The sequence below is a fragment of the Bombyx mori genome, chromosome 10 (genome assembly GCF_030269925.1).
Source record: "Bombyx mori chromosome 10, ASM3026992v2".
Taxonomy (NCBI): Eukaryota; Metazoa; Arthropoda; class Insecta; order Lepidoptera; family Bombycidae; genus Bombyx; species Bombyx mori.
In genome coordinates, this window is record NC_085116.1 from 12,990,925 (window position 1) to 13,013,045 (window position 22,121).

General features: G+C 36.6%; 1 protein-coding gene and 1 long non-coding RNA gene across 2 annotated transcripts; one reads left to right on the top strand and one right to left on the bottom strand.

Annotated features, from left to right (window-relative positions):
- Positions 1-4,239: 4,239 nt before the first annotated feature.
- Positions 4,240-20,918, bottom strand: Fng (fringe). Its single transcript, NM_001123341.1, is given in 8 exon segments — positions 4,240-4,950; positions 6,056-6,233; positions 6,304-6,374; positions 6,532-6,617; positions 7,223-7,370; positions 13,221-13,323; positions 13,959-14,007; positions 20,495-20,918. Coding segments are annotated over 8 exon segments (984 nt in total). The 5' UTR covers positions 20,789-20,918; the 3' UTR covers positions 4,240-4,895.
- On the top strand, positions 7,362-20,598 carry LOC134199548 (uncharacterized). The gene is made up of 2 exons (XR_009974092.1): positions 7,362-7,891; positions 20,421-20,598. It is a non-coding gene; the product is annotated as an uncharacterized LOC134199548 (long non-coding RNA).
- Positions 20,919-22,121: the final 1,203 nt, after the last annotated feature.

The following is a 22,121-nucleotide window of genomic DNA, read 5'->3' on the forward strand; positions in this document are numbered from 1 at the left end:
CAAAACTAATTGAAAAGTAATACGGCTTATAAATTTACAAGAAACAACTCTTCGTAAGTCAATATTTGATTAAATTTATGCGTTTCTAAATAAGTTTAAAACGTATTCTCCACGAAAACTAGAACAGAAGCCCTGGATACAAATGGATACCCTTCTAATTGAATGTCATTTTCGAACTAATGACTCCGGGATCAATCGGCTCCCTTTGAGATCTTAATTATGTTTATACGGAACCATTAACTCTGAACCAGTTCAGTTAATCGATCCGATCCGAACAGTTAAGTCCGTTTGAAAGTTTAAAACACTAAAGAGACTTTGGGAATTCGAAATCGTTGACGAACCTGGCTACCGGCTTTACAGAAAATGATGACATTCGTTTTATTATTGCTCGTAAAAATATATTAACGTAAGTAGTTTTTATCTCGTGGCCGGATAATAAAATCGTACATTAGCGTTATTGTGAAATTAGTGACTAGTAAAAGCCTTGAATTAAATGGGCGCTTATAAATGTTTCTTGGTTAAATCGAATTTTGCTCCATTCATACCAAGATGCCCGATGCGGCCAGAACAAATTCGGAATATACCCAATTAAGCGAAGTGACTATGCAGGAATAATTCGTACGAGAGGGGATAGAGCCAGGTGCTACCGAGAAACCGTAAAGACCCGCCATCGTGGAACGAATGAGCATGTCAATCAATTTAATTAATCATTGAAGTTTCCACAATGAACGTTATCTGTTCCAATGAAATTGGCTACGTCGCGCTTTCTCACGGAAGTCGAAAATAGTTACGGAATAGGCATCGTTACATACTTTTACATATAACGTTGATCAACTACAGGATTTTAGATGTAACTATTCTGTTATCAATTATATGAGAAACAAATTAAACATGAATATGCTGCATATTGTTGGTTCCTAAGTTCTACCGCTAGCCATCTTGTACATATTTTTTTCAAAATGACAGCAAACTTTAAGCGAAATGTTTGTAATAGTCTCTTCTAGTCGAGTCCTAGAATTCGCGGCAAGGACTCTGGACCATCCAAAAAAGGGTTTTAATAGTGTATAATGCTTGAAATTTAGTATAATCGGGTTTGCGTTCACTTGGTTTTGCTAGTACCAAACAGCTTACTTCCAAAACGAAACAGTCGCGACCTTCGACCTAATGTCTTCGAATAGTTATATTCATGCTATGCGGTCTATATCGGCGCCGACTTAGCCCCAGATTGGAGTCTCGTGGGGATAGCGAAATTTACTTTATGTAGTAATACTAGGAGTTGTTTCTTGCCTAGTCCGAGTTTTATCTTTGCGTGAATCTGAAACTTGGATAGAAAAGCGACGGTGGCGGGTTTGATTTTTTTGAACATACCTTACAGACCAAACCAGTAGCTTGGTCGGGTGATCCAGTTTTTTGTTGCAAAAAAGATGGGCTGTAATTTTGTTTGCCCACTGTTTCTAATTGTGTATTTGTGTCACCTTCTGTGTATGTACTGTTGAAATTCGTTTTGAAACACGTTCAACACTGAATTGTCTTCTTTTTTTTAAATTTTAAATTCTATGACATCATTTACACGGTCCAATAGACGCGTTACACCTTTTAAGGTCTAAACGGAGAAGTCGTGACCAATAAATATAATCCGTTTAAAGGTGTCAACATAAGACTCTGTGATGTTAAGCCTTTTACGAGTCCCGTGTCCATTTATATGTCACCGTGAGCTAGAATGGCGGCGGGGCTCACTGCACTATAAAATATTGAGCTTATGCCGATGTATAGGGCCGATTTGAAATGCTTTTGAAGTATTTTAAACGCGGTTCATCAAGCAATGTTTTATTCGTATTGGACATATATTCGACACATTAAGATTTAGATTTAGAAAACATATAAAGTTTTATATTTTCTTTATTGTTTTGTTTTTGCTTTTTATTTTCTTGGACCTTGTTCTTTTCCAAATGAAAAATAAAGCGTTTTATCTTTATAAAAAAATCTGATTTCTTCTTAACTTTGCAAGGTAACTTACCACCCAAAAAGAAATTTCCAAATCTTGAGAAGTTAGACGGGTAAAATCGATTTTGTTTTTTACTTTTTTAACGTTTAGATCGGTGGAAGAATGATAAATGGTTACCGGAGCCCAGTCGCAACGCTTAATCCTTAATTAATAAGAAAATAAAAGTAAGACTGCATGAATGAAGAAAAGGGTTTGTACAGAAATAGTTCTTATTATAGAAATAGTTCTTCATATTGCTTCAAAGGTAGTGACGTAACCCTGGTGTTTAATTTTCCCAGATTTCGAGTTCACATTAAGAGGTTACGTTCGTAGTATTTCATAGGTTTTGACGTGATGTTTTAACTATTCGTTTAGTTTTCACTATCATTTAGTTTATTTAGAAATTTAGTAGGTGTGCGAAGAAACAAATTCATGTTCGGCCTTGGAGATAATATGTTCGACTTAACTTGAATTTAGCGCAATACAAAAACATTTGTTTATGCTGACATAGGTAGTGATTTGTTTTGCAATATAATAGATTCGCTGATAGGGAAAATAAATGTTTCTTTAATCGTAAATTCAACGCCGCTTCAAAATTATCCGTATCATCCGATCAAGACCGCATTTTTTCAGCGGTCGAAAAATAAGTTTGAAAACCAAAGGTCAAAAATTTGTCTAATCTTCAACATTCGTTAGCTAATCTATATTTGCCTACGTTATCAGTAACGGAGCTAAATACATCTACTCAGATCCTTAATTACCATTCACAAAGATCGCTGGTTTCGACAACCGATTCCCGTTTTACAGTATAGAAGCCACTGGTGGTAGGACCTCTTGTGAGTCCGCACGGGTGGGTACCACCACCCTGCCTATTTCTGCCGTGAAGCAGTAATGCGTTTCGGTTTGAACGGTGGGGCAGCCGTTGTAACTATACTTGAGACCTTAGAACTTATATCTCAAGGTGGGTGGCGCATTTACGTTGTGTATGTCTATGGGTTCCAGTAACCACTTAATACCAGGTGGGCTGTGAGCTCGTCCACCTATTTAAGCAATAAATAAATAAATAAATAAATAATGTCATTAAGCGCTTGACCAACGGAACGGTTCCATATATTCTACTAAATAATGTTGTTATGATCAGATCGAATGTCTGCTCTGTTCTACAATTGATATTTGAAATCATTCGTCTGGAATCACCGCAGACCACATGTCGTATTGCATGCATATTGTCAGGACAATAACCTTGCATTCCTGAGACGTTCGATTCGCAATGTAAAATGACTTCTACGGTAAATGCATACAACGTATTTTTGAAGAGCAATATGAACGAACGTATTGTTGGTACATTCGACTACTTCATGAACATTAATTTGCTATTTATTGAATTGTTTCAAATTAGTGTTGCTAATTTAACAATTATAGTTCAAGGTTCGCTTTTTTAGGATTACTTAGTAGAGTTCTAATAAAATTGGGAAATGCATTGAGTTTTTGGGGCGGTTTTTTTTTGGGAACGCTTTGTCATTTTAGCAGCTGATGTTTATTATTATTGACAACATGTATTTCTGTGTGTTAAACATTTGAAGTAGTTTATATTCAACAAACTAGTCGTATGTATATTTTAGTGTTATCTATATATTAATACGTGAATGAAAAACTTTGTATACCTTTTTACGAAAATTGCGCGGACGGAGGAGTACGAAATTTCCCACACTTATAGAGAATACAGAGAAGGAGTGCCAAATGGTAATTTTTTTTTTTTAATTATGCCTAAAAAATTCATTAAATCAATTTAAAAACATTACACACGCTACCATGTATTTGACGCACACACGCATGCATACTATTTATTTATTGTCAAACTTTTGTTCTCGACGTCTGTGGTCAAATTGAGAATAGATTAAATATTTTTTGTCTTTATTAATATTTGTCTATAGTTTGGTCTTGGCGAGGTCTGAGAATAAAGAAGTATTTGGCAATAGAGCTTTAATAATGTTCAAACTTATAATTTCAATTAATTATAGTCGAATTTCGACTACGGCGGGATCACCAGTTCATTATAAAAAATCCTTTAAAAAATATCTTTACTCCAATGAAAATAAATTTTCAAAGCATCCAGTCTAGACATTTTTATGACGTACAATAATCAAAGCCGAGATCTCTACTAATTATATCTCAGAAAAACGTTGCCTTCACAAATTTAATTACTCAGCATTGATCGGTCACGGTGTAATAAAAGTGAAAAAAAAAAATAACAATTAAAATTTCTAATTGTTTATTAAATAAACAACTCTATACACAAACAATATTGTCATAACGTTTTGACTTGAAATTTTTAAATATACAACATCTATTTTTACAATACATAATTATTTGTAACTACATTTTTGATATTCTAATATCACAGATTTAAATTAAAGTTATTATCAAATTACGATTAGTTAAATGTTTAAATACATATTTTTTTAAACAAAATTAAATATACTAATTAGTTCTATGTTCTTTACATTATAAAATCAATAAAGCCACAGTGAATATTTATCACAACCTAAAATTAAAATTGTCTTCATCAGATAGGCACGTATTAAAAAGTAACGCATGTAGTAAAAGCTTAAAGAACATACTAACATAAAAAATTACTGAGCATACATGTATGTAGACATTATTCAGGAATAAAAATTGCAGGTTTGTATTTTAAAACTATTTGTTATTTGTGTTTTGAATTCGAACATCAGAAATTTGGAATACCTGCATTTGTTTTTATAAACTCCGACAAGGTCTAATTTTGATATCCCAGACAACAATAAAATATATATGCAAATTTAATCTATTGCACTCACAACTAAGAAAGGATCACAATGAAGCAAAAAGTAACAACTTAAAGAATATCATTAAAAAGTTGCATCCAGTTGTGTTATCTCGGGCAAAACTTAAAATGGGGGAAGAGGAAACAGTGCAGCGATAGGAACCTGCAACAAAGAAAATATAAAAAACTCTTTTATATCTTAGTTGCTCATTAAGTTCGTCTTTGCTTGTTGATGGGAAGTTTTTGAAGAACAACGATAGATGCATGAAGCTGCTTTGGGTTAATGTTGGAGGTAAAGCATAGTATGTATATTTTATTACAATAACATATCCTTAATATCGTCCACATATTATGTACACAACTGCTTAATTTACTCTACCTCGTATTGATAAAAAGTGAGCCGATAGATTCCATCTAGTAATAATAGAGTTTAATATGAAATCACTATGTTACTGACCGAAGCAAAGACTGGTTCAAGATTGTAATTTTTGCAAGTACGCTTAGTTAAGATCGAAAGAGTTGTAGTAATTGGTAATTAGTTTGGTAGTGGTTGTTTTTTCCTCTAATCGCTGGTAATCTGGAAGGCGTAGCTATGCACAGTTTGGTAGACGAGGTCAAGGGGCTCCTATCCTATCAGCCCACAGACGTCTACTGCTGGACGTAGGCCTCCCCAAGCTTCGCCACAAAGATCGGTCCTGCGCAGCCTGCATCCAGTGGATCCCCGCGAACCTCAGTAGGTTGTCGGTCCATCTTGTTGGAGGCCTACCCACGCTACGTCATACGGTACGGGGTCGCCACTCAAGAGGCTCGGTCTTAGAGAAATTGTCAACACAGCCCCAGCAAGAGCAGCGATTCGCTCATTCGACCACCGAAACCACAGATAACCCCCAATACGTGACCGACACGGAATAGCCACCCACTGAGAAAACCACCGAGAAACTCCATGGGTTGTGTGTGTCGATTAGGTTGCATGTCGAACACTGCTTGGAGTGCCTAAAAGCACCTAGAGTGGATCGGAAAAATCTGCATGACATGTTTAGGGTGACGGTGGCTGGGTCGGAAATATAATTCGAGGCGGCCACGATAAGAGGGTTATCATGCCACCCCGTATTGTCGAAGAAGCGTTCTGTCTTCAGATGCGACTTACATAGGTAGCGGTTGTAGTTGGATATATACGTAATCAAGTAAAAAATGAACAGACTTCATGTTGGTTTCTTACTTTGCTTATTTCCAATACTGCTTAGTACCAAAAACTAGTTTTTGCTTACCTCGTAGGATCGTATCTAGTGTCAAATCCAGGAACGTTCACGACATTCCATTCGTCCTTCGCTTTGGCATAGCTAAAGGAGATCTGATCCCTAAATGTCTCCGGAGGAAGAAGCTTCATCTGCTCCAAGTGAGAATGAAACTCCGGGACCAGAGTCAAATTCTTCTTCATTAGATGCTCTAAAAATAAATTGATTCTCATTAAAACTAAATAAGATAATGTACCAGTTAGACTTGATATAAGACCTACCTATAATAAATCCTATAGACACGTCATCCGGTAACCGTATGCCTTCACAAATACTTATAAATCTTCCACCGCTGAAAGAAAAACAACACTTTAACTTGAGGAATGAAATTGCCAAGCGTTTATTATTCAAATTTCATTAATAATTCCGTTAAAAAGGTCAGGAGTTGCGCCGCTTTCAACTCCATTGTGCAGGCATTTTAATTTCAGACAAAAGTTTTAAGCACTTACCTTGCAACAGGTAGCATTTTAAGAGCTAAACTTCTGCTTATGCAGAATCCAGCGCCGCCGGTGGCGAACCAGAACGAAAACATTAACTGTAACAAATAAAAACAAATAAAGTTTCGTTCACTACAGCTTTAAAACATAATAAACATAATAATTTAAAACATAATTCACTGCTGGTAGGACCTCTTGTGAGTCCGCGCGGGTAGGTACCACCACCCTGCCTATTTCCGCCGTGAAGCAGTAATGCGTTTCGGTTTGAAGGGTAGGGCAGCCGTTGTAACTATACTTTTTATTTTATTTTTATTGCTTCGATGAGTGGACGAGCTCACAGCCCACCTGGTGTTAAGTGGTTAATGGAGCCCATAGACATCTACAACATAAATGCGCCACCCACCTTGAGATATAAGTTCTAAGGTCTCAATTATAGTTACAACGGCTGCCCCACCCTTCAAACCGAAACGCATTACTGCTTCACGGCAGAAATAGGCAGGGTGGTGGTACCTACCCGTGCGGACTCACAAGAGGTCCTACCACCAGTAAACTGAGACCTTAGAACTTATATCTCAAGGTGGGTGGCGTATTTACGTTGTAGATGTCTATGGGCTCCAGTAACCCCTTAACACCATGTGGACTGTGGGCTCGTCCACCAATCTAAGCAATAAAAAAAATAAAAAAGTGTCTTCAGAGATTTTACCTTATTCGTTGGTTTCTTGTATATTTTGACCGGCTCGTAAACAGACGTTCTACCTAGATACCAATCTTCTTGGTGCTTGTAGGTTTGTAGCACGCTCACCAAACGAGGAACATTTACGTAGTTGTCGTCGTCAAAGTGACAGAACCATCTGTTAGAACAAATATATTGCGATCAGATATAATTAAAGGATACACGTATTGGGAAAGCTACTCAACAGAAGCTGAATAGCGATTTAAAGCTTTTTTTTTTGCGTAATAAAGTGCCCAATTACTTTAATAACAACGTGGAGGACATAAGAAGTAGTTATCAACTTGATCAAGACAGGACACTTGGTATTAAAAGATAATTACAAAATTGTGCTTTAGATGCGGGCTGCGTCGAACTGTGGAAGTGCTGCTGCCAATATAATTAGCTTTGCGGTATAATTTACCGACATTACGTTCAGTTGCAAATAACAGCGTTGCGTCTGCGCAATCCATGACCACATACTGCAGGATGGCGTACGACAAATGACTCCGATTTATAATCTAGATCTGGTTACTGAATATCGAGTTTACATTTGCGAAATTGGATACGTTAATGTTCAGTTCTTGCAAGACAAGCGTTTAATTGCAGGTCAGAGGACGTAATTCGCGTTCCGGCGCGGATTATTGCGATATTAGGTTTCACGTACGTAGAAATATTTGGTAATTCAATTATTATACGAGTATAATTAAAGTCATTGACTAAGATTGACTTCCACGGTGAAGGAATAACATCGTGTATAATAATCAGACCCGCAAAATTATAATTTGCGTAATTACTGGTGGCAGGACCCATTGTGAGTCTGTGGCGGGTAGCCATCATACAACGCAAGATAATTGACAGATGCCTGAATCTCGCTTACGACATTTTCAAGATAAAGCGCATATATACAAGTTCCGAACAACAACATTCGGGACCGGCGGTCTACCGAGCAAATATCACCCGCTCGGTGGAAGATCTTCCCTTTGTCGTTTAGGCTCCAAACTGGTGACCCCGACGTGATGTGAACACGCAACCTTCTCATTCATCATCAGTGCATCAATAACTTCGGCTACCACAATCCCCGCATTGTCGCAGATAAAAGCACGTCATTGACAGTCGTCCCACAGCAAGCCAGCATCGCAGCCTCAACAGGACTATCGCAGCCGACTCACCGCGCTTCCTGGTCCTACGGCACGCAACTTCACTGCCTCATCACGCCACTACAGTTCATCGCAGCCCACGACCGGGTCATCAACGCTTGGGGTCACACATCTCCGGCGTGGCAGCTCTGCATCAGATGGACTACGCACGACACGCACGCAACATTCAAGCTCAGTCTCGACTCACCGCAGACTTCGAGCAGCACTGGCGACAATCACGCAGCATTCAGCTCAGTTTCGACTCACTGCAAACTTCGAGCAGCACTGGCGACACGCACGCAGCATTCAAGCTCAGCCTCGACTCACCGCAGGCTTCGAGCACCACTGGCTCTTGCAAGCTAATCTCAGCACGGACAACGCTAACTAAAAATGACACGACCTTCAGTCTCGGAGGGGAGTGATGTGGCGGGTAGCCATCATACAACGCAAGATAATTGACAGATGCCTGAATCTCGCTTACGACATTTTCAAGATAAAGCGCATATATACAAGTTCCGAACAACAACATTCGGACCGTCGGTCTACCGAGCAATATCACCCGCTCGGTGGAAGATCTTCCTTTCGTCGTAAACTCCCCAAAAGTCCGCGCGGGTAGGTACCAGGCGTTTCAGTTTGAAGGGTGGGGCAGCCGTTGTAACTATACTTGAGACCTTAGAACTTATGTCTCAAGGTGGGTGGCACTTTTACGTTGTAGATGTCTATGGGCTCCAGTAACCACTTAACACCAGGTGGGCTGTGAGCTCGTCCATCCATCTAAGCAATAATAAAAAAAGTTATCACTAGGCCCAATGAATTCAAAGTTTCATTTTACCTAAAACAGAATTCAAATTACTCGAAAATAATTAGTTCTTGTTCTAAATGGACTTTTCAAATTTGTGTGCTATAAGTATTATTAAAAGAAGCGAATCGATAAAGTTTTAATTCGCGAAACAAACCAGTTCCAATCCTAAGTTGTTTACAATAAAGGGACGATTAAAATGTTTGGCCATGTTGTTAATGTCCAGAAGAGGATTAAGTCGGGGCAAGTAATTCCTGCGCAAGGCCAGGCCAGTTTAATTCACAGGATTTGAAAATATAAAGGGTGTTGGAACGTTGAAGACATTTTTAAAATTATTCATCTCTAATTAAATGCAATATCCTTTTTTTTCCCTCTTTTAAAAGGGGAATATTGAAATCAACCGCTAAATTTCCTTTCAATTATGGTTTTTCGTAAGTCAAAACCAACATGATTAACTTTGCTGTATTATAATACTAGGATTCGTCTTTTTCAATACCTTTTTATTTACAAAGACGTCCCGGACAAAAAATCACCGCTGTGGTCGCATGTTTTTAAGTCTCAATTTTATGGTAAATTTGCTGCGTGGACAATGTGTAGCGAAAGGAAATTAATGGCCGCGAGTAACGAGCCTTGTGCTTGTGCGACACGTTTGAATAAAAATTCCCGAGCGATACAATAGTATATTTGGTTTAAACACTCGTTCCATAGCGAATTCTTAATGCCACGCCGCGTTTAATTAATAGCTTCACTTAGTTTCGATTGGATAGAATGCCGTTTTAATTACATTCCGAGCCACAGTAAGTTTTTTCTTATTGTTTAGTTTGTTACATGATCTGTATTTAATCGGGACTAAAAATTCAACTGTGGGAAGAACATAAGTAGGTTTTAACAAAAACATCAACGGTGTTCTGTGTAAACGCGTGAAAATTGTTGTGAGCCCCAAAATAATATTAGATATGCTCTCCAAAAACCATTAGCGTTTGTTGTGTATATTTAAACATCGAACTTGGTCGTTGTCCATAGATTAAAGGGGCCTTCGACATGCTCACTGTTTGGCGGAAAACCCTTGAGATTGGATGACTGAGCAAATTCTACAGGTAGCTTTTTCAATGGCTCTACACTTTTTTCATCTTTCTCAAGTATATTTTATAAGGCATCTACAAAAGAGGGTCGCGAGGGAGAAACAAAATTCGCTTGTTGGCAGAAAATGGCATCTTAATCTGCTTTGAAACTGCTTCACGCAATCTCGAAATTTCTCGCCAGCATTCTCGGTAATTTCAGTCGTGCTGTCATGTGTAGAGTCTAAAATATTTGCCAGCTAAATTCCATTTTGTATACTTATTTCATAACTGCAACTATATTTTGTACTACTCTATTTTAAGACTTTTTTAATGAATTTTATTTTTGTATCAATTGTTTTGACAAAACATTCATTTAAATGGTGGTTATATATAATATTTATTATATATAATAATTTATATAGGATACATTTTTTTAAAGTATAGTCAAGTCGCATCACCGCGCACGGCGATGCTCTTTCAATATTTGTAAAGATGGCTTCCTAAAAAAGCAGAAGTTAAGAGCGTCTTGTTTTTGTAAAATAGAATAAACTTTAGCTAACAGCAGAGTAGCGTAGTTTGTACGGTCATAGTCACTTTACAAGAAAAACAATCGGATATTTTTTTTGTTTTTTTTTTCAAACGTCCTACCAAACTATGTTCAAACAAATTTGAATAGACTGAGAATTTAGTAACTAGAATTTATACGTAAAAAAAAACTATAATAATTCGATACACTATTTATGAGAATTAGCTTGAAAAAATATGAATATTTGTAATAATTATATTAATACGTGAAGCAAAAACTTTATATCCCTTTTTACGAAAATTGCGTGGACGTAGGAGTATGAAATTTTCCACACTTATAGAGAATATAGAGAAGAAGTGCACAGTGCTAATATTTTTTTTAAATAATGCATAAAAGATACATTAAATCCACAAAGAAAACATTACACACACTACATACCATGTATTTGACGCACACACGCATGCATACTATTTATTGTCAAACTTTTGTTCTTGACATCTGTTCTCAAATTGAGAAAATAGATTAAATATTGTTTGTGTTTGTTAATATTTTTTATAATGTAGTCTTGGCGAAATTTGTGATTATAGAAGTTTAAAATACAATCATAACAGTGTACAAACTTACAATTCCAATTAATTATAGTCGAATTTCGACTACTGCGGGACCTCTAGTTTATATTAATCGATACAATTTTAACACAACTATTCTATTTAATGAGGCTGTCTAGCAGTACGTTGGTCGGCACAGTGTTATGTGTACTAATTCTTAAAGGTTTCCCTCATATTAAAAGCTGAACATTCCATATTAATGATAGGTATATCATACTAACTTCGTCAGTGTATAATAATTATTAATTTGATTAATTACCATCATCATTTAGCTGAGCTAAACACATCTTGATTGCGTTATAATTGCTTGTACGTGTACATAATATGTCGTTTGAAGTACAGGTAATTTAGCATCATCTCTGTATCTCGTTTCGTTTTGATCATCATTAATAAATCGAATGAACGATTCGGTATCATCAATTAACCATTTATCATTCTGTGATTCAATGGCTTTAATAAAATCAGTGAGAATTGGTCGAACATCATGTTAGTGGCCGTTTGCAGGTGTTTTTTGGACTTACTTGTGTAGTACTATAGCTAATTTATTATTCGTTTATTTTCTCTATAATATTCTCAAAGCCATTTTATTGTAGTGTTTGCACTAATTACTGGTGGTAGGACTTCTTGTGAGTCCGCGCGGGTAGGTACCACCTCACTGCCTATTTCTGCCGTGAAGCAGTAACGCGTTTCGGTTTGAAGGGTGGGGCAGCCGTTGTAACTATACTTGAGACCTTAGAACTTATATCTCAAGGTGGGTGGTGCATTTACGTTGTAGATGTCTATGGGCTCCAGTAACTACTTAACACCAGGTGGGCTGTAAGCTCGTCTAGCCATCTAAGCAATAAAAAAAACACTAAATAAATAAAAATGAATAAGATCTATAAATTATTATTTAAATGACCCAACATTGAGGAATGATATTGAGTAAACGAAGCTGTGAGAAATAACTATTGAAGTTGGCATGAAAGTATACTTAACTACGTCTTGTAATGATAAAGAACGTGCGTTTTTTGTTAGAGGCAATACTGAGTGAGCATAATTGTCATCTATATCAAAAAGATGATAAATATACATATCGACGCTTGAAAGGCAAAAGTGACTAAGCGACAATAACTGCTTTGTACATAAATTATAACCATTTTCGATGTGCAAAAAAAAGATATTTCTAGGTCTATCAAAATCATTTCAATCCTACAGCTAGATTCGTTAAAATAAAATTTGTTTTCAGGTATTTCAACTTTAAGCAAGCGCTTTTCAAGCGTCGATATGTATGTACCTATTACGTTGCTATAACTTATTTCATAGTTGAAATTAATATATCCTCAATTCTCTTAAAACTTCCGACATATTTTAAAACAAAAACGCAACGTCGGAGGCGTCCATGGAAACTTGTTATACGTACCATACGTTCTACTATCTTCGGTAAACTTCTCAAGTGCTATCCAAAACAATCGAGCTTGACCAAACAAACAAATAGATTAGCTCTTTCAAGATTTAAAAACATAGAAACCTTATTTATTAGAGAACTAGCTGACCCGGCAGACTTCGTAGTGCCTCAATCGATGAAGAAAAGACCTAAACTTTTGTATAAAATAAACTTGAAACAAACAAAAGGAATCCGACCGACGGGGGACACATCAAAAGAAAAACAAAATTGTTATTTTTAATTAAATTCCGAGCATTTTCATATTCATCAACCTTTTAAACCTTCTCTGGACTTCCACAAATAATTCAAGGCCAAACACTAGCCAAATCGGTCCAGCCGTTCTCGAGTTTTAGCGATACTAACGAACAGCAATTTTTATATAGTATATAAGATAAAGTAGAAATTTAAAAAAATACTGGCATATATTACTCACTTTTTACCACTCTCGAGAAACCGGTCATATTCAACGGACATTTTGCAGCATAGATGTTTACGTTGGTGCGACGCAGAGCAATTTGTATTCACCATGTGGCCATCTGAGGACAATGCACGACAATGATTCTTGAGCCACGTTATAATTTCATGAATTTTATGTTCGTGTTAAATTTAGTGTGTAGTTTATATTCCAGAATTATCAACAGGCATTTTGTAGGCCTTTTTGGCTGTAGCGAATGTAAATCTTATTTACGGTCTAAAGATTTCGTAGCTTCGTCAAATTTAATAATGTGCTGATATTCAAAGTATGAAGACCTGTGCGAGTTTTTTTTATAAAATACTTACCTAACGAAAAACTTACTAACCTAAGTCACGAATGACTTCTACGATGAAGGTATGACAGTCTAATAATACCAGAGCAGTAAATTTTTGAAGATAAGTTGTGCGGTAGCCTTGTTAGGTACTAAGTACAGCTATTATCTTTTCGCTCCGAACTAATCATCCAATGGCAATCATAATTCCAATAAAATAAGGTTTTTGACTTAATGGCTCATGTTGATAATTACCGAAACTAATAGACATCACAACATGAGTCTCATAAAGTCTTACTGGTATTGTTTTTGTATAAATCTGTCTTTTAAGAATAATAGCCAAACAAACTATTAACATTTAAGATGTTCTTGTCGAGCTTACTTAATGAAGTTTACTCCTTTTAAGCTTACTAAATCTTACTTACTCGTCTGATTTTGGTGTTGTTTCGTTTCTGTGTCCGTGAAGAACCATGTCTAGAACAAAGAAAATTAATAATGTTAATAATAATAATAATCGAAGAATTACCTAGCCGTTGTCGGCGGTTACAGGAGTCTTAAGACTACCAGAAAGCATTACGCGAAATCTCGAGACATAAGCAAGAAGTCTCAATAGTATTGAATTGGCTGATCCTTCAAATCAAAGGGCATTATGGTTTCGCCACAAAAAATTCTTCAACATCAGTACTTAAATTGATATATTTTCCCGATTTTCTTTCATTATGGAACCATGCATGAAAACTTCTCGTTAGCCATTTAATTGGGTCTGAGTTCCGGTTTTTAACACTGGAGTAGTCGCACCACTTGATACAAACATACATAGCTAACTGGTTTCTGAATAACACAGCTAATGTATCGAACAGAGAGCTAAATATCCGTTATTGGGGTGGAAAATCAACTATCTTGTTGTCGGTTAACAGAACACATTCGGCAAGTTATATCTCGTGCTCTTTAAATACTTTTACGATGTAGAGTTAGCTGGCACACACAATCTAATGTTTTCTAACGAAATGTTGTACAGTTTTATGAAAATATCCTGAGGCCTAATACATTAATTCTTCATAATCTATACTAATATTATAAAGAGGAAAGATTTGTTTGTTTGTTTGTATTGAATAGGCTCCGAAACTACTGAACCGATTTGAAAAATTCTTTCACTGTTTGGAAGCTACACTATCTCCCATTGACATTTTTTTTTTTTGGTCAGGAGGAAATCGCCGGACTTCCGCCCTCCACCGGGGACGGCGGGCGGAGCATGTCGGAGTCGAACCGACTAAAACCTCCTGTCGCTCAACAACCAACGTCCAAACCTCACATGAGACAGAATTCATGAAAAGGCAAAGGGGGGAAAGTGAAGTGTTTAGTGCGGAGCACATCTCTCCCATCACCCTCCCCCTCGGGACGCCGGACTGGCGGTCGTCGGCGCCACGACCACCAGCCCAGGCAATTTTTTTTTTTAACAAAAATTAGGGATCCTTACTGAAACTTTTGTTATAGACCCAAGCGAAGCCGGAGCGGGTCGCTATCTTTAAATAAATAAAACTTGTATTTAAAAATTGAAAATGTAAGAATTTTTGACAAAAATGTAGCGTTAAGAATCTCTTGCTTCGATTAGTCTAATCCAACAGTTAAAAAATTAATTAAATTCTAAATATATGTACGTTTTTAGTACAAAATTATTTGTCATTGAATTAAACTTTACATTCTAAAGTGGCATGTATATTATGTGTACAAAGGCGGACTTAATTCATTAGTGAGCTATGACCGTGTAAGATAAAAAAAATGAGTGTGATTTGTAATATTCAAACAAAGCCTCATTAGAATCCATAAATTTACCCACAAGGTATGTATACAATGCGTTACACACGTTGATTTTTTCCCAATTTTTTTTAAAAATTAGTTTCTTCTTTAACACCTACAAATACTGTAAATTTAGTTTTACGAACGTACCTACTATTGAATTAACCATTGAATTATCTTTTGATAAATATAAATTCGGACTTAGATACATTTTTTTACAGAAAAAACTATGAAGCTATTACATTTCTTAAGCACAAATAACAAAAAGTCATATTAATTGGTTTAAAATAAAAGCAGTTAGTTTTAGACCATTCTAGATTTGAGTGTAATCCAATGTCGGGTCCGTAAATAGCTCGGGACATAACGGCCTTTGTTCGCGACACCTTTGGTAAAGGTGGAATGCTTTAAATATTACCGGCGTACATTTCCACTCGGATTTCAGGAATGCCACTCCTGCCTTCTTACCGCGGTGTAGCTTTATGTATTACGTAATAAGGATTCGGAAAATAGCCGTTTCAGGCCTTAGTTTACATTTAAAGACCCTTATTCGACTCGTGTAGTTGCTGGTTCAATTTTAATAGTAAGTTACGAAATAATATTTTAGAAAATTATATAATTAAGTAAGTGAAATTATTGATACATAATAATACAATGCAAATGTTAGAATAACATGAACGCGAAGACAAGAAACGCGTTAGAAATGAATAAATGAATGAGGCACTAGAACCAAATGCGTAAACAAGTGACTTAATGTTGGGAAAGGGCTTAGAAGACCAAACAGACAGAGGAGTGGTTTTGCGAAGATTAGAGTCCCGAAATAGTTGAAATAATGAGTGAAATAAGTATATAGTGACAATGATTAAACTCAGTTTAATGTTCCTAATGAAATTTTCAAATATCCAAAATTACAAATTTTGGCCTCTTTAAAAGCAAATAGCATAACAAGAACTGTAAATGAATGAACGAGATTATTTGTAACAAGAAACGTCGCGTGGGTTTCTTAGAACCCGCTCTTTGTAATAACATTAAAATGGCTTTGATAAGGTCGGTTAGAAATTCTATATCCGGAAACTAAACCGACGGTCAGCAAACAAGATGTGTAAATACGATACACCACACGCAACAGATAAGGCGGTTTATGAAACATGAGAAATCGTGCATTTGGTATTTTTGTGCGGATATCACTCAAGTTGTCTAATAAAGATTGTCGAGTAAAATTATGTAGTTGAAAATATCGAATATTTTGAAAAACAATTAGAACATATTATGGTAAAGACTATGATTAGGAAAAGTATTCATAAAAGGGATATTTAGTTAAGTTTTGTCTTTGAATTTTACTGGTGGTAGGACCTCTTGTGAGTCCGCGCGGGTGGGTACCACCGCCCTGCCTGTTTCTGCCGTGAAGCAGTAATGCGTTTCGGTTTGAAGGGTGGGGCAGCCGTTGTAACTATACTGAAATCTTAGAACTTATATCTCATGGTGGGTGGCGGATTTACGCTGTAGATGTCTATGGACTCCAGTAACCACTTAACACCAGGTGGGCTGTGAGCTCGTCCACCAACCTAAGCAATAAAAAAAAATTTGTTGATAACAATAAGTGTGACCATTCACCAATAATACACAGGCCGTGATGCTTTGGAAAAATAAATCACGTTATAATGGAGGTATTGCAAATTTTTTTGAATTCGTTTATTCATTCGAAAAATACAAAAAAGGCAAAGATTATAAATCAAGAGCGGCTACATGTTTTCGACGCAAAAGGGCAAAATCGAGTCCACAATCTGGTCACGTGGACGGCGCGCGCCAAACTTGCCACGCGCTGCCCCGGCGCAGGCTATGCCCCTTGCACAATAGTTATGGTGCTCCTAGCTGGATTAACGGTCTATTATGCACGCTCCGAATTCAGGAAACTAAACGGACGTTGCACGATTCTTGCCGCTTCCTATTGTTTGCTTTTTGTTATGTTAATAAGGAAGTTTTGTTCATGCCCTTAGCTTTGGTAGCCACATGAGTTATTACAATATGCATTACTCTATTTGCGGATATCGTAAATGTTTTATCTATACATATAAATAAAATTGGAGTGTCTGTTTGTAATATTGAAATAACCGCTTTTTACTACATGCATATGAATATATATACGGTACATACACCAAAATTGCATTTTTTTTAATTTTCATCTGTCTGTCTGTCTGTTTGTTTGTTCCGGCTAATCTCTGGAACGGCTGGACCGATTTTGACGGGACTTTCACTGATAGGTAACTGATGATATAAGGAGTAACTTAGGCTTTACTTTTTTTAGACTAGTTTCGCCCCGCGGCGTCACCCGCGGTACGACGGGACATAACATCGCGGGACTCAGCTATCAATAATAAAATTTAATGTTTCCGAAGCGAAGCGAAGGCGGGTCGCTAGTAAACAATAATTATACCACGAGTATATAGCTCGGTGGTCTGTACTAAGTCATATAAAATATATGGTTTTCTAATGTAAAAAGTTAAAAAGAATTTTAATGTGTTGATAACCATTTACTGTTAATAATATTTTTTCTATCTTCTATCGTATTTTTATTGCCTTGCCACTTGATAAAATCAGTGTCTACAGTTCATGTACAATTTTCTATAATATTATTATTATTAACGAACATGATGTTCAATTTTGTTTTTATTAAATTGTTATATTAATACGAGTATTTAACTGGAATAAGCACTTGAAAAAAAGCCCAGCCTCTAAAAAAATGCTAAAAATTTTTTAATAATTTATTAAGATTATATCTAAACACTAGAGATGTCTTAAATATAAAAAAAATGCTATTACTTAAAGGTATTTATTTTTAATAATAATTTTCGTAATGGGATACAATTTTAAAATCTGGTCGCGCAACGGTCGGTGACTTGGAAAAACCAATTTCGTGTTTTAAACAAAATTATTGCTATAGTATAATCAGAATTGTTAAACAAACACGTTTTTCTTCTTTTTGTATAAATTTTAAATAAAATATCCAATATAATTTATGCATGGAACTGTATTCGAATGGCGATCATTATGGGAACCATTTTTGGTCTATTAGCTTTTTATTTATAAAGACTATTATTCTGTCTCGTTCGGGCGTTGTTTGATGCTGACTATCAAAAGACTGCAAAAGACAACGCTGCGTGACATATTTTCTTATGAGGCTATGGTGGTGTGGTATTAAAGGAATTAGGCGGGAATTTTGTGGGAATTTTTTAATCTCAACTATCCCCAGAGTATAGTTTTTAACAATATTACACGCAAATGCAATAAATATTACTTTGAACGATTTTGTATTCAGAAAATCAGTAAGATTATGGATATAGCTTTAAAAATATAATGAAGTTAAACTTTCAACTTATTTGGACTGGAAAAAAAAACCGTTGAATCTTGGTGCTGTTGTTATTCTTCAAAATGAACATTCGAGTTTGCGCCGGCATAAAGCTATTCGTGTCAATTATAATTCAAGATCTCAGATAATGAAGTATTAACAAAAAACAAAAAAAAAACTAATGCAACATTTTCACTAATTGTTTAGTTCTCAATTTGTGGTGTTAATAAATATTTTCAGCTACTAAATAGAAGTAAATATGTTGGAGAATTATTTCAACAAAATAAATAGCTATCTACGTCATACGGTCGTTTCTCGAGATTTAGATATCAACTATATTAATACGAACTGTCAGTTGGTTCGTAGTAGTCTTTTCTGTTTTATGGCTTTTTTATTCTATCATATTCTCAATCCTGATTAGTCGACGCAAGTCCATTTTCTAGGAAAGTGTCAGAGAGGCAGCATGCCTTACAACTAACTGTAAAATCTATATAAAAGCAATCTCCGCCTGGTGTAGTCTGGAAGGTTTTTATATTCTCTATAGTTAAAAAGAAAGGAAACCAATCTTCTTCTACTAGATGTTCACTTAAAAATTTTGATGTTGATTTGAAGATAGTCCGATTCTATTGATCTATGTTCCACTTATAAAAGGATATAGTGAAAGATCAATGAAAATGGATACAAAGAGTTGACGATAATCGAGTTTTATTTTCTCAACCTCCAGTGGCTGGTAGCCTTCAGGAGCTATTCCAGCTTCGTACTGCATTGAAATCGCGACCCACTGTGAATATACGGCGATAAATTCAGTGCGTTGTGTCAACTCACTAACACCTGTCTGCGCTACTTTGGCCACGTTACCCGCAGAGGTGTAGACAACTTGGAACGTCTGATGGTCACTGGAAAAGTAGAAGGAAAACATCCTAGAGGCCGGAGCCCCAAACGTTGGTCCGACCAGGTCGCCGAGCAAACCAGCAGACCACTTAGCGCTGCACTACACCAGGCAAGTGACCGGAACCGATGGAGACTGGCAGTCGACAAGCTGAAACGGAGTCACGATCCTCAGCAATAAGGGAGCGATGGAGAAGAGGAAGAAGAAGTGTCTATTCTAAATTTACATTAACGAATTCAATCGAATCATCGTTAAGTTCAGATCGTACCGATAAAAATATCTAAATAGATGTATTGGGAATGGCATGTTTTCCTATAATTCCGAAGCTATAACAGCATTGACCTAAGACACGAACGTCCCGCTGAGATCACTTCTAGTGCATTTTATTGAAGATTTATCAAAAGGAACCCGGAGCCCAGCCCTGCGGGGAATCTCGTGATTGCCTTGTTAGTCCAAATGTTAATTTATTACTGGATAATATGATGTCACCAAAACTTAACACGAATATATTATTTTATCGATGACGCTTTTTGTCATTTATTTTGAGTTGTTTTTAAAAACTATATACTATAAAGTATTATAATTCCTCTTGGATGTTTTTAATGGTCACAGTGTTTTGTAAATTAGTTTCGTTTTGAATAAAAGCTATTTAGTAAATATATGTTGTATATCTTCGGTATATGCTCTAATTATTTTATTACAGATTGAAACTTCTAACACTTATACATATGGTAAAATTTTCAAGCAAAAAATTTATAATATGTTCTTTCGTATGTCGTAGCCGAAGTGAGGTCATAAGTGCGGCTGCACCCAGAGCTTGTGATTTGAAACTATTGTCAGTTTTATCAAAATTTTTAGGTACCTACCTACTACTGTTAATTGTACGAATGACGGTTGCATTTAAGGGGCGAAAATGAAATTGGAAGTAGTACCTGTTCTTTTGCTAACTGGAACCAAGTCTTCAAGATGATCGGTAATCTTGTGTACTGATAATGTTTAGTTGTTTTAACACTAATAAAAATATCGTTTAAGGTAATGTTTTTGTTTAGTTCAATATCGTCAACACTTGTTTTAGTAATGGATTCAATTGATAGATCGGCCACTTGCACAACACCTGCCCGACTTTCTTGGAAGTTGAAGTTGACTCCTCCTTGGTATACTAATAAGCTGCAGTATCCTAAGGCTAACAGCACAGCTGCGGCCTTAAGCATTCTTCGTCCGCCCATTCCAAAGCAGACTGGCGCCAAAACGCCGATACGCTCGCGAAAGCCTCGGCGCTTTTTCGCTCATCTGTTGTATTATAATCAAAACACTACTGATAAACGGGATTCAAGGACAGATTACGCGGCGAGACATACTGCCAACTATGGAGAACGGTTACAAACTAAATAAAAATGTAGCACAGTCGGCAAAGACGCCCGCGCCTCCGCCGCCCCACCAGGCCACGTGGTGCGACAGAAAGCATAGATAGGTCTGTCTTTGTTACTCCAAGAGAAGGGTCTACCTGCGCGTGCGCCTGTCTGTCGGCTGCACGGCCGCCGGCAGCGACACCTTGTCAATGGTTCAGGTTATTGTTGGGTTACAAAATTACGTTTTCGATTTTTATGTTAACAACTTACGAATTACATACGTAATGCTTGAAATACGATCCTTCCTTTGTGAAAGTTTTGTTAAGTTTATATTTAAAACAAAGTTATTTTTATATTATTACTTAATATATTACTTTTATTTATGGATGAGTAGTTTGGAGATCAATGATCAGATCTTGATTGATTGATTGAAAATTCTTGATTGCACAAAAACATTGTACAAACGCGAGCTTAATGCCATGCAGGTATTGTCTTCCAGTTAGCCCTCGTTGATGAAGATTGAAGAAGTGCGTAGCTGTGATAAAGTTAATACATGGCGATAATTTAGAGAATTATAGGAAAGTGCCATGTCGTACACGGTGCAGCTTACATTTACAACTGTAGTGATTTGTAACTGTAAAGCACTTTTGGTTTCTGTTCGTTCTCTAGCATTCGGCATCATAGAGCTCTCTCTAAGGATCTCATAGATCTGGAGAATCCATAAAGTTGTCTCTAGCGCGTGCATGGTGGTTTGAAGTTGCATGAGCTGGGTCTGGATTGTGGTCAGCGGCGGCTACCATAGGTGGCATTGTTGTCTTGAATAGGTGTACCGATGCTGTGTTCATATATTTGTGTTTGGGTTTGGAGTATTTTTTTTTTATTGCTTAGATGCGTGGACGAGCTCACAGCCCACCTGGTGTTAAGTGGTTACTGGAGCCAATAGACATCTATAACGTAAATGCGCCACCCACCTTGAGATATAAGTTCTAAAGTCTCAAGTATAGTTACAACGGCTGCCCCACCCTTAAAACCGAAACGCATTACTGCTTCACGGCAGAAATAGGCAGGGTGGTGGTACCTACCCGCGCGGACTCACAAGAGGTCCTGTCATCAGTAACCGTTTATTTCCTCATTCACATACCATGGTGCTCAGACGGGTAACCTAAGGAAGCAAGATTGAAAAGTTTGAACTGAGACTATGGGCGCAGGG